This window comes from Amphiprion ocellaris, chromosome 16 (assembly GCF_022539595.1).
Source record: "Amphiprion ocellaris isolate individual 3 ecotype Okinawa chromosome 16, ASM2253959v1, whole genome shotgun sequence".
Lineage (NCBI taxonomy): Eukaryota > Metazoa > Chordata > Actinopteri > Pomacentridae > Amphiprion > Amphiprion ocellaris.
This window is the reverse complement of record NC_072781.1, coordinates 27,638,421-27,652,627: the sequence shown is the minus strand read 5'-3', so window position 1 is coordinate 27,652,627 and position 14,207 is coordinate 27,638,421. Positions and strand designations below refer to the sequence as shown.

At 38.3% G+C, this 14,207-nt stretch overlaps 1 protein-coding gene across 4 annotated transcripts in view; it reads right to left on the bottom strand.

Annotated features, from left to right (window-relative positions):
* The window catches only part of psda (pleckstrin and Sec7 domain containing a), a 77,985-nt gene that overhangs the window by 30,530 nt on the left and 33,248 nt on the right, over positions 1-14,207 (bottom strand). Inside the window, exon 1 of one of the 4 annotated variants that reach the window (XM_023284475.3) lies at positions 13,388-13,846. The exons of the other annotated variants lie outside the window; for them this stretch is intronic. Within the exon in view, the coding sequence (XP_023140243.1) occupies positions 13,388-13,470 (83 nt within the window). The 5' untranslated portion in view covers positions 13,471-13,846. Of the gene's footprint in view, positions 1-13,387; positions 13,847-14,207 lie in introns of those variants that run through there. 4 annotated transcript variants of the gene reach the window in all.

Genomic DNA, 14,207 nt, shown 5'->3' with positions numbered 1-14,207 from the left:
TCAAGCCCTACGATGTCAATGAAATGTTCTGCACCTCTAAGGCTTCTGGCACCGAATCCAAGCGCCAGAGGAAGATGCTTACTATTGCAGAAAATTAGAAGTTTATGCAGGTTAAAGAGGGTAGAAAGTGTTTAAGAGCATAGGAAGTGTGCATAAGGGTGTGGGAAAGGTTTAAAAGAGTGTGGGGAGGGTTTATAAAGCCTTAATATATATGTATAAATAATAAAATAAATATAAGGTCGCTACTTTGCGGATTTTTGCCTATCGCAGGGGGTTCTGGAGCCTAACCCCCATGAAAGACGAGGGACCATTGTACTTACTTTACAAAAACAGGAACAACCAGGATTCAACATGTTCAGGATTTTGATGTGTCCATTGGTGTTACCAATACTGGATAAAATATCACCTCTACATACTATATATTTTACTACCTATACTTTTAATTTATTTCCATACTTGTTTCTCTGCTCTGTGTAAACACTGCCTGCAGCTCAGCCAAAAACTCCCTAAATTTTTGTCACATGGCTGTTTGTCGCATCTAACTCACTAATTGCTTCACAGTTCCATTAAAAAGTGTGGAATTTTTCTATTTTTCAGAGTCTGGTAATTACAAACTAATCCCAAATCGCTGTAATAAATATGCACTAGCCAGAGGTCATTATGTGTCAAAGAAGATTTTGTCATGGTGCCCCTTTACCAGCTAAACCCAACAATACTGTCTACTTCCCAACATGGAGCCGCCTATCCCCTCTGGTCACTACAGTAATAAACAGTACAAGGCTCCACCTGGTGGAACAACCAGGTACTACAGCTAATCTAGACTACTCGAAGTGTTAAATATTTTGGATCTCATCGAGTACTGGCAGATACTAAATATTAAACGATTCATATCCGAGATGAAAAAAAACCTTGATCAGGATATCCTAAGTCTCAAAAATCTGTGAGATTCACTTTTTTAGGAAAAAAAAATCCAAATTCTCTCGTTGCTTTCCCACATATTTAGAGAAATGAAGACATTTGAAAACAACATCTTGGACTTTGGAAAACACTAAGCTGCATTTTTTCACTATTTTCTGACATTTTATAGACCAAACAATTAATCGAGGCGACAATCGACAATGAAAAGAATCTGTTAGTTACAGCCCTTACTGACCTATTCTAAATTTAACATGATAGCTTTTTGACAGAAATTAGCTGAAAATACAGGAAACGCAACCAAATCCTGAAAACCTGAGCGAACACAGGGGAGGCGCCAAATATTTCCGACTACAATAGAAGTGTTTCCAGGGGACACTAACGGGTGATGCGCACGGCTGCTTTCATGTGCTGGGACACTTTTAAAGAGCTGATTTCCTTCTGATCGCTCACAGGGCTGCCGACCGTTTCTAAATCAAACCCATTCAGTGTCTGGGCAGCGTTGTGGTGTTTCCTGGTGTGCAGACGATCAGAGTAGCTGCGAGTCCGGATGTTTCTGTCGGCTGGTCCTTCCTACACTCACCGACACAGTCCATTCATCCAGGACAGAAATAACCAGCAGCTCTCACTCTACAGGACGCCAGGAAATTCTTGTTGTGTTTTTTTTTTCTGCAGCGCCCACTTCCACCGAGCGGAGTTCAAGTTCAGCAGCAGGCAGCTGCATCTGCTCAGAGTCCAGCTTCAGTTTATAAAACAAAAAACAACAGAGCATCACACCTGGTGGTTTATTTGTTAATTACCCTCTAAACTCCAAGCAGTTTCTGGAAGTTATTTGCTAAAGTCATATTTTCACTCCTTGTTGGCTCATTTTTCACCGCGATATAAAGTTCTGTGTCTCCACGGAGCAACTTAACCATTTAAGTTTTCAATTGCTCTCTGTGTTTTCACTACTGTCAATACTTCTTTTATCATTCTTATCCAAGTTTCTTTTTTGTTTGCCTGCATTCTTTATTTTGTTCTTTCATTCCTCAATGTATTCTGAGTTTAAAGTAAAAATGCTTCAAAAATCACATTTCACAGCTGGATGTAACTTATAATGATTGAATTAATCAAATTAATATGACCTGGTTCCAGATAAGTAGCAGAAAATGTCAGGATGAACCCCTTTAAAATGAGGGACTCATTTTAGAGTTGCAGTGATCAGTTGATTGCTGATAATTTTTTTTAGCTAATAAGCCAAATATTTATTATTTTTAGCAACAACACGTGAATAATTTGTAATATCTGATGGTAAATTGTGAAGATTTTTTTGTAGCTTTGGATTTATTATCAAAAAAGAAAGAAAAAACTTCAGATTTGGCAATATGTAAGACTTTCAGACATTAAATTTACACTTTTAATATGTTCCAATGTGTTTTTAGAGAAACCTAAAATTAAGACTTTTCAAAATTCACATATAGTTTATTTTATTTCATAAAATATGTTAGATTTTTTTTACTTTGTAAAAAAAGGATGACACATTGCTTTGTTAAAGAAAATCTGCACACGGTTTGAAAGACATTATTAAAAAAGAAAATCACCACAGTTACACCATTTATCAAAGCTGGAAATGGTGAAAAAAAAAAACCATTAATCCGGTTTTCAACTTTTCAGACCTTCCTTAAATTACTCATCCGCGACATGCCATTCAATCGGGGACATTAATCAAATCTAAGCTTAAAATTGTGATATTTTATCAAAATCACTTCTTTTTTTTTTTAAAAACACCAAATACAAAGTGTGCTCTAATTTGATTCTGCAAAAAAACAAAAATTCTGGGCTCCTGGCTGCAACTGTGAAATCATTAGTGACTTATTTGCTACCAACACTCGCAAGACAAAAATTCTGAGAGTTCTCAACTGATCTGCATTCAGTGTTTATGTAGAGTAGAGGGGAGACAAGTATGGAAATAAATTAAAAACAGAGATGTAGTAAAATATGAGTGATACAGTACTGTTTATAAGTTCGGGGTGACTTAGAAATGTCCTTATTTTTGAAAGAAAAGCAGTTTTTTCAATGAAGATAACATTAAATTAATCAGAAATCCAGTCTAGACATTGTTAATGTAGTAAATGACTATTCTAGCTGGAAACAGATGATTTTCAATGGAATATCTACATAGGGGTACAGAGGAACATTTCCAGCAACCATCACTCCTGTGTTGTAACGGTACATCGTGTTGAAAGGCTAATTGATGACTACACACCCTTGTGTCATTTTGTTAGCACATAAATAAAAGTGAGTTTTCATGGAGAACATAAAATTGTCTGGATGACCCCAAACTTTTGAACAGCAGTGTATGTAGGGACATCATTTTTTCCCAGTATTAACACCTGTGGTCACTTGAGGAAAAGTGCTGTATGTGTTGATTTAATTTTTTTTCTATTTACGTGACAAATAAATCTAAAACCCGACTTCTGTTTTTGCCCTTTGTTTGTTTGTTTGTTTGTTTGGTACTCCGCCAAGGAATGCGGCAGAGTTGTGATGATCAGCGTACGTTTGTTTGTCTGTTAGCAACATTACTCAAAAATGAACGGATTTGGATGAAATTTTCAGGGAAGGTCAGAAATGACACAAGGACCAAGTGATTAGATTTTGGCAGTGATGCAGCTTCAGATCTGTTAAAGTTTTCTGTATCATTGTGAGATAGCGGCACAGCGGCACTGTAACTATGACAACAAGGGAGCACTACAACAGCTTCCTGCTGACGATCACATGATTGTGATCCTACTACAAATCGTCCACTGTGGACTTATCGCACTGCAAAAATTGACTGTCTAACTTAGATTTATAATCTTATATCTAGCCAAAAACTCTTTTTGATCTTGTTTTGAGAATAATTTACTATGCAAGAGCAGAATTTGTAAGATTATTAATCTGGTTTTAAGATTATTTGTCTTTTATTTCTTACTTAGTTTGTAAATCCTAAAATTAGTTATTTTACATGCATAATAAGATAAATGACTGTCAGAGACTGTTTGATGCCACAGTTTATCTTTTCAGACCATTTTTAGCTGTAAAAACTTGTTTCAAGACCTCCTAGTAACAAGTGATACACTTGGACTTTGGTGACATTATTAGAATTATTACAAACACTGATGCTGTACCAACATCAACACATTTATTTACAAAGCTGTACTAAAGAGTAAGATCACATGGTGTATCAATTCATTATTACAACACAGACAGTAACAGAGCACATATTACCTCACCACATCTTCATCTTAGCTATTCATTTCAGTTTTTAAGTGCAATGACATCATCAAGGTTATATTTAGTCAAAACATAAACACTGCTGTTGAAACTGACTGGGTAGTACGATGTTTGATCAATGAGCTTTTCAGCATCTCTCAATTCAGTGGCCTGGGCAAGATTAGGGACTTCGACTTCATAGGCTAAAAGATCTCTATTCCAACCCACAGTCTCATAAAGCTGTAAATGTATAATGTGATACACATTTTATGTTGATATTGAAATGCTTCAAGCAATACTTTATATTTTGAGAAGCGACAAGTAATCTTTGCTAGCACTGTATGTAGAAAGCAATATTTGAGAGAGCAATTCAAATAAATGTTACTGGCAGTGCTAATTCTGTGCACATGTTGATGCTTATCATACATGCAGTCCTGGTTCTGATTTCAGTGGGCAGTCAGGATGTAGAATCTTTATATGTCTGCATAGGTTCTTGGGTTTATGGTGCCCAGATAGCTCAGCTGGTTGAGCAAGCTACCCATGAACACAGTAACCTGGGTTAGATTCCAGCTCATAGCCCTTTACTGCATGTCTTGCTAGGAATAAGAAAATTAAAAATTGAAAAAAGAATTATTTGCTCATATTTAGTGTTTTTCACGTATTGGGCAATATCAAGCCTGATTTAAAGTATTTTGACTTGAAAATCAGCATTTAGCTTATTTTAATCTTTTTGGATACTTACCTGGGACCTTATTTCTAGATTTAAAAATCTTATTTCAAGATTTCTTATCAAGTAAAATTTACTTCCTGCATTGATAGATAACTTCACTAGTTTTAAGTGATTTTCCTCTCAAATTTAGTGTTTATATCTTATATTTGGGTTACCCTTTTTTGCAGTGCAGGACTTATCTGTTGGAAATCATACAATGACTGAGCAGCCATGGCAGAGTACTGTGCTCTTTGAGTGCTTTTCTTGTTACTGTAGTGATCAAAGGTGATAGGCGGTTCCATGTTGGGAAGCAGAGAGTATTGTCAGGTTTAACTAGTAAAGAGGCACCATGACAAAGTCTTTTGTGACATAATGACCTCTGGCTAGTGCGTATTTATTACAGCAAGTCAGGATTAGTTTGAAATAACCACATTCTGAAAAATACCAAAAATTCCACACTTTTTAATGCAACTGTGAACCAATTAGTGAGTTATATGCGACAAACAGCCATGTGACAAAAATTTAGGGAGTTTTTGGCTGAACTGCAGGCAGTGTTTACACAGAGCAGAGAAACAAGTATGGAAATGAATTAAAAGTATAGGTAGTAAAATATTTGTAGTATGTTGAGGCACCATTTTCTGCACTCTGAGTGCTTTTCTTGTTTATTAATGATATTGTAACCTGCGCAGAATACATATCTGAGTTCTCTCTTCTTTTAGTCATGGCTGTTCTGTTTCCATAGAGGTGCAGGACTTCAAATAAAAATGAGCCTATAGTGAGGAAAACTGTGAGAGGAGTAAAAACGGCCAGGAACTGTTTAAGGTTCAGAGGGTCTAATGATAACTGTCATAAAAATATTGTTTAAAAACAAAAAAAATATGTTTCTACAGTCTTTTAATACCAGGTGGAGATTACTTGCCTACAGAATTCTGGCATTAGTCAGCATTAGGAAGGACTCCCACATTTATTTATATCAGAGGAGATAAAAACAAGACCATAAACCGGATCTGGACACCTGGCTGGACACCCCCATCTGAGCTGGGACTGGTTTGACCCACCAGCTGAGACAGAGCGGCTTAAAATGATTCACTGAGCAGCGGAGAGAGAAAACACGACACAGAGATGAAAGCAAAGCTGGAAGAAAAAAAAAACAGGAACAAACACAGAGAAAAGGCAGAAAGACGGTTAGTTTCCATCCAGGGCGTGTCGGTCGGACTGAAACCACAACAACCAAACCACGACACGCTGACTCACCAACACTCACCCAGCACGGACAGGACGCATCAGATTCAACAGCAGCAAGAAAATCTGTCCTTATCTTGGTCCAGATTTAAGAAGTAAGTCTGCTGTTATTGCCAACAAATCCCACATTCAGACCAAAAACGTGATACAAACCCTCTAGTCGCTGCTGCAGATGTAAATCTGTAAAACCAGCTGACAAATACGTGGACTCATCATTTCAAAGAATGGATCAGGAATTTCCTAAAACTGTACACCTACTGAACACTATTTTACGATTAATGACAGATGAAGTACATTTTTCACTGAAGCTGAAAACAACACATTTATCTGAGAAGTTTTCTATGTTCACACTGTGAATTTTAGAGGCTAAATACAAAAGACACAAGCAAACAAGAGTAAATTTTCTCAAGACTCTGACTCCATTTCTGAATTTCCAGACCAAACATTTAGTTGCCAGATTAGGACAAATAAGGCAAGTTTTTCTGTAAGCTAAATTACAACATTTTCCTTCCAAAAAACTCAAAGTTCTTCACCTGAGCTCCCTGATCTTTCAATACGGACATTAAAGTTTCGTTAAAGATGAAGTTTGTCTGTTTTAAATTCTCAGCTCAAAATACTACATAAATGCCTCATTTTATTAAGACTAAACTGACTGTTTAAGTGTCTGTAGCTTTATATGTAACTGAACTGCTGCTGACACCGCCCCCTTCAGGAAGAAAACTCTCTCTGCATCAGTGAATGAGTGAGTGAAACCAGGACTTTCTTTCACCTCTAGTTTTTTCTCTGTTTGAGCATTTCACATGAAAATTTATCTGAATTCACAGCAGAGCCGCTGGTTTCAACTGATGTGTTTAGTTGTCAAGACAACGTTACGGTTATTAAATCAGTAGTTGTTCAGAGCAGCAGCTTGAAAATGTCTCTGAAGTGACAGCTAGTTAACATGTAGTCTGATTGTGCTGCGTTTCAGTCACTATTTCATATTCGTTCTGCTGTCTGACAAGAACGGAAAAATATGGAAATGAGCAAAGTTTTATTGGGAATTCAGTAGTATTAAAATGCAGGAGAGAAGCTGACAGATGTAAACAACAGTTGAGTTTAGGTTGAACTGAAGCACAAAAGAGCAATATGAAAACACTTTAATCCATCCAGTTCTTGTTTACTGATTAACGCTTCCACCATCTCTGAATGTCCCTCAGTGTTAAAGTTTTCTCAGAGCTCTTACTTATTAATGTTAGCCACATTAGCTGCATAACATGCTAACATTAAGGATTCTTCTGTTGCCGTGGTGGCATTGCCATCAATAAGAAATGTTATCCACTTAGTGTTCAGTTCCTCAGATGTTGGCAGTGCATAAAGACTCTTGTGTTCACTCTTGTAGCCATCTGGTGAGTTTTTCTAATGGCTGAGACATTTTAGAGTTTAGCAGAAGCAGTTCTGGAAAGTAAATAAACCTGGTGGACTGTGAGGAAGCTGCTCATTCGATTGGTTCAGATGGAAGCAGTGAGGGGGCAGGACTTCACAGTTAGAGCTGGACAACTATTTGACGAACGATTCCTCAAATTCTGTGTAGAAACTGGATAAAATCCTTTCTGAGCTGTAAAGCTATAGGCTGTCTAGTTGAAAGGTGGCTAGAGGAAAGGCAGTATTAAGCATCTTCATATTCTCATAGCTTTTACTTTACACATCCAAGTTTTTCAGACATACAAAACACAATAAAAAAATAGATTTTTGACCATATGGGACCTTAACTGTCAGAATAAACCCTCAGCACTATATGAAAATGTTTGGATGATTGTCTGGTAGAATGAAACACAAGTGAACAGCCTGAATCTGCCTCCTCTCTCTCACATCCAGCTGGTGCTTAGCATGAAAGTGTGAAGCGTTTCTCAGATGGAGGTAAACACAGTTCAGCTCTCGCATGTTCCACGGTGGAGCAAGCTCTTGATCTATAATGGATGCTCAGTGGAAAAGTTAAGGCAGTAAACTTCCTCCAAACTCCAGAGGAGACCCTCTGCCTGCAGGGGCTTTAATTCAGCAGAAACGTCTGGACTCAGTGAGAAACGCAAGGAGGTTCATTACCGAGTCTGTTTGAAGTGATGCAGAGCAAAGCCTCGGAGTGAAACCTGCTTCCTGCTGAGTCAGATCAGCCGGTTCAGGCGCCGCAACACTGAAACTGAACCGAAACAGGGAGCTCCTTCATTAGAGGGCAAACCCATGTCCACGTCAAAGGTCAAAGCTGGTCTTTTTAGCATCACCTTTCATTTTATCTTGAACAGATTCAAACCAAGCCACTCCAGCCTGGACCAAATTAGCTTACAGTGCAACAAAGTGACCATAAAAAGTACAACTAGCATTGCAGAAATAGATGTGTGGCCTCAAATATGCAAATAAACCAGCATGTTCCTGTCACATTATCTCCCAAGTGGCTAAAAGACTCCATGGTGACTGACATCAACAGGAAAATTCAGCAAACATCTCTGTATTACTGACTTTTAGAGGTTTTAGTTTGCTAAATCCTAAAGCTAGAATGCAGGATTGTAGAAAACAAAACACATGAACGTGCAAGAGAGTGCTGGTGGTGAGAGGAGCGCTGTGCAATAAACTACCTCATGTCTATAAACACAAACAGGCGGCATTACCACAATTGCAAAAGCCTAACGTGACATAAATGCCATCAGATGCTCACAGCGAGGCTTCAACGCAGACAGGCGGCGAACAGACTCTAATGAAACTGGAGCAGGATGGAGACCACCACAGGCGCAGATTTCAGGAAAAAAATGTCCCTTTCAATATCTAGAACACATGCATTTTTCCCTCCAATAAAAACGTGAAAGATTTATTTGGAAAAAAAAACTCTAATGTTTAATCATTGTGCCTGAATTTTTTGACACAAGTCTACCATAAACTGTTGCAGAAAAAGGTACAAATTCACCCAAAATGCAGGAAATTATGGTTAAACACCCGAAATTTCCTTGGAGTAAGCAGACTCCTACTGCTTAATGTGCACAAACAGCACTGAAAGTTGCACAAACAGACACAATCACCTGAGGAGTTTAGCAGTGCAAGATGTTGTAGGTTCATGTGTAACTGGAAAATTTGGCTAGAGCAAAGTGTCTGACTAAGAATGTAGACTCCAAAGATGTACAATGAGGCCGGTAGGTGGCCAATTTAATCATCTCATGCAGACTGAATGCACAAAATTAAAGGTTTTTAACATAAAAACAATACTTTGTGGAAATACATGGCAATCTAAGCCTAAAGCAGCAATATTTCACAAGAAACACTTTATTTCTCATTGAAAATTCTCCAAAATTGAACTGTTTGTTAAAACCAGATCCTGTAAAAAACTAAATGCATTAGTGCAACTAAGAAGCCACAACTGACTCAGCTGCAACCAACAAACATAAGTCAAAAATTCAGAGAGTTTTCGGGTTGAACTGCAAGCAGTGTTTTCAGAGAGCAGCAAGGAGACGACAAGAGAGACTGAGAGGAAAATCAAACATACTGGTTCAATTAAATAAATGTAGCATGATTCTAAAATTGTGTACAGAAAGGCAAGTTGTTGGAAGACACATGGAGCATGGTCAAACATCTTTCTACAGCTAATGGGCAGAGTAGTGTGAAAAACACCTACTTTATAGAGGTTGTAAAAATTCTAAGTCTTATTCTAAAAATTCACAAAAAATAAAGAGTTTGTACAAGCCACATTCTGTAAGAAACTAAAATATCTGAGCTCCTTGACATAACTGAGAATCTATTAATACCTTAGCTGCAACCCACAGTTGCATGGCAAAATTTCAGGGACTTTTCAGGTGAACTGGGATGAACTGCAGGTTGTGCTTATCCAAAACAGAGAGGAGACGAGTATGGAAACAAAATAAAAATGGTAAATAGTATGAAGAGTCACCATTCCTTCCAGTCTGTTGATTCCAGGTTTTTAATATATTTTTTTAAAACAAATAATCCAACAAATGGAGCTTTTTCTATAATTTATAGCAGTATAACTGTGTCATATTGCATGCGACATTTCTGATTTTGCTCCACTTCTAGTCACGGTTGTTCTGTTTACATAGAGGTTCAGGACTTCATATTGCAGTGAAAAATGAGCCCACATTGAGTAAAAATGCATACAAAGTGCTTCAAAGGGTTCAAGAGAGCGCTGAACTTAATCTTTATGTACAAACGTGCCAGTTTTCAGTGCGAGAATGTGCTGAGTTTTGTTTTGGTTCCATAATTTCGAAGTTTCAGAGCCTCTGAAACGACACTCAGACCATGGTGGGGAATCCAGACTGCAGGACCGGTTTCAGGTTTACGCGATCTGAGGTAGAAACTACAGCACACATCTATATCCAGCCTCCTTCCTGCCTCCTTCCCCTCCACATGCGGTAAATAAATCACCTTGACATGTTTTTATAGATCTTAGTCCTCAGACGGCATCTCATCTGCAGAGGAAAAGCTTCAGCACTAAGAAACATTTCACAAAGTTGCATCACTGGAACAGAAAAAAAAATCTGTTAATCGTTTCCAAAACTACAAAGCCCAGTAGTCTGGACTGCTGACGAGAGAAAGGTCAGAGTACGATTGATTTCAGCACTACAACAACAGCAATTGGACGTGTTCATATCACTCATGTATTTTTAACTCTCCAGTATCAGTATTGATCTTGAAAATCAGTCGGAGCTGCTGTAAGTTAACAGCAGGAAGTTCCACCGCGGCCTGAACATCCACCAGTTTAAACTCAGACGTTTTAAAGCTATTTTTGAACTAATGCAGTTTAGCTTGAGTTTTAGCCAAACTTTCAACAAGCACATTTACTAAATGCAAGCTGTTTCAGATGAAGTCCGACACATGCATTTTGGCCTCACAGTTCCTCTGTTATAAACTTTTCTGTCTCTGGGTCTGGCACACAAGCAAAAATTCCACAAAAAAAGGGGCAAATGATAACACTCTATTGCATGAATTACTATTTTAACAAGATAAAGTCTTTTATTGAGTTTGTATTGCTTAATACACGGGGTCCTCAGTTAAAGACGTCCTCAACCTACGGTGTTTCGTCTTTATGTCGGAACTGGTTACATGGAACTAATTGGCGAGCGGAGCAGACAAATACAACATCACGCAGCACTATTGGACAGCTTTGTTTATATTTGACAGCTGTATGCCACCTTGGATTGTGCTACATTCACTAACTTTTTGCCCTTCATTATGGCTCCCAAACTTAAGTCAGACTCTTCTGATCGCAGTGCTTCGAAGACAAGGAAAGCCATCTCCATGGAAGTGAAATTAGATAAATAAAATAATAAAATAAAACTCTCAGAACAGGGCGAAACACCGATGAACATCGGTCAAGCTGTAAAAACAGTGCAACAAATTATAGCAACCCTCTGTGATGAATGAGTGAGACTTTATCTCGTTCTCTGGTCATTTATCGAACCTTCACACAGGCTGCTATGGGCCGTAAACAACACCAAAATAACTACAAAAAAACCCCACAACTTAGCTCCAGAATTAGCCGCCGATCCCAGCTCTCTCTCTCGCTCAACACACACACTACTGCTGACTCTGAGCCAATCAGAGGTGACCTATCTAAACATGGCATGTTCACTGACATTAGGTAAATCTGGAACTGAACAATAAACATTGAAACCTCAACATCAACAACAATGTCAGTCTGTTACAATATTCTGTTGTCTTTTTGTAAAATGATTCATACATGCATGAAAGTCATTGGTATTCATCACTTTTCTGAAGAACTGATCGATATTCTGATGCACGTAACGGCTTTGTTAACATTTTCACCGGAGTTCCAACTCCTGGTGAAAGGTTCCGTAGGAACGGAACTCAGACGGAAGTCGAGGACCCCCTGTATTGCTTAGATAATGGAGATATTTGAAAAATATTAATATTTTTAAGCAAAGAGGGCTGTTGGTGAATGGCAGCCATGTGAAAGCAATGTGCAACCATGGAAAGCATCATAAAATCTCATTTTTCTCTAAAAATGTTGTTTAATTGAAAACAAGACTAAACAAATCCAACTTATATTTAGTGAAATGCATAGGCAAACATTTACAGTAAAATTAAAATAATTTCAACTGTTATTTGGAGTGTATGGTAATAGCATCTTAATAATACATGTGGATCATAAGCATAAGAAAATAACAAATATGTTCCTTATTCAGTTTAATAATTCAGTATAATTAATTTTTCCTACTGCCATCATTGACATGTTCTTTAAACAAATTGAGATTAGCTTGTCTGTGTTCTGGTTTAAGAGCCACCTCTGCTCGTTTTCTCTTTTCCTGCTTTGCATCTACCTACAATACTTTTATATTATATTCTAGCAAAAGAAATGTTTTTTTTTTTAATTGAATGGATGTATTGACTAGAAATATACACAAAAGTGGAGCAATGTGCAATTCAGTTGGTAAAAATATCGAATATGTTGATTCCAGTTTTTGTCAAATGTTGCACAATTAAGCATCTTTTGCACTTGTTTCTTGTATTTTTGTGATTATAACTGTGTCTTACTGAACAGAGGACACGTTTAAGTTCTTTCTACTTCTAGTCATGGCTGTGTTGTTTCCATGGAGGCGCAGGATTTTGCGTTGCATAGAAAAAAACCTGGAATCAAGAGTTATCACATTTTTCCAAGAGCCCACAGTGGTTAGTGTCATTGGGAAAAAAAATCATGACTCTACATACTGTGGATAATTAACTATCTAAATCAGTTTTTTGCCGTATGCTGCACATACATTCAGCACTTAGAAAGATGTTTCACCATGCTGTATGTATGTTCCAACAAGTTTCTCCTCTGTTTACCGTTTTGAACCATGCAGCATTTACTTTACTGATCCAGGATGTGTTACTTTCCTCTCAGTCTCTCTTGTTGTCACCTCTCTGCTCTGGGAAAACGCTGCCTGCAGTTCAGCTGAAAATTAATTTTTGTCACGTGATTATTGGCCATAGCTGAGTCACTAATAACTTCTTAGCTGTGTCGGGAGATGCAGAATTTTTTGTTTTTTACACAACCAGATTAGTATAAATGGGTTATTTTTGGTGAATTTTGAATTCCCGATTTTCCTGATGAAGCCATTTGTCACACGATACATGCAAGGACTGTCGGAAAGTTGAGAATCCAAGGACTTTTTCTGTTTTTAAAGTTCCTGGCTGTGATCATTTTGGAATTTTAGTGATTTTTAAAAAAATAATTAAATGCCTTTTAAAACCATCTCTTTGAGAGAGCTGACTCTAATAAATTCCCGGAAGATGCGTTTAACCCCAAACACTCACCGGTACACGGCCGGGTAAGGCGGGGCGTACAGGTACTGGTCCTCCAGAGCCCCGCCTCCCCAGCACAACAGGTAGCTCGCCATGATCCCGCCCACTCTCGCACCACACGCCTCGTGATGTCAGAGAGCAGCCGCCAATCAAACTATATCCACATCGACGCCTCCGAGTTGTGAGGTGGGGAGCGACATCGCGATGACGTCACAGCCAGATGACATCATCTCTAAGTTCTCTGCAAGTCTTTGTTTCATTCAGAGAAAATCCTCCAGCAGCAGCAGCGGCAGCAGCAGCATTTCCTCCTCCTCTCTAATCCGTCTGGTCCTTCGGCTGCTTTACTCCTCTTCCTCTCTTCTTCTTCTTCTTTCCTCTACACTTTAAAATTCTCAGCACCGGCTTTTCTCCCGACAACTTCACCTACAACTTTCTCCTCTGCGTCGGATCTTCGCCTCCCTCCCTCCTGTCCATCAGCTGGGTTATTTTCCTCCACTGAGGGGAAGGAGGCTTGTGTTTCCTCCCGTTTGACCCCTCCTCCGCCTCCTCCTCCTTCCTCTCTTTGTCTCTTCTTACCTTCCTTTCACTCCATCGACCTTCCTGGAAGTTTATATCTGCCTCTATCTTCACTCCGTCTTTTACAAACACGACAACAAGCCGCAGTTTCTACAAACCCTGAGAAGATTTGTACATTTGCGAGCAATAAAGTTTCACCTCAGTCTTTAAATCTTACATTTTTATAGTTTTCTATTTAGATTAAATGTTTCTTTTTAAACATTTGAAGGCATATTGTGTACAAAACGTGCTAGAAAATGTGATTAAATTAGCAACA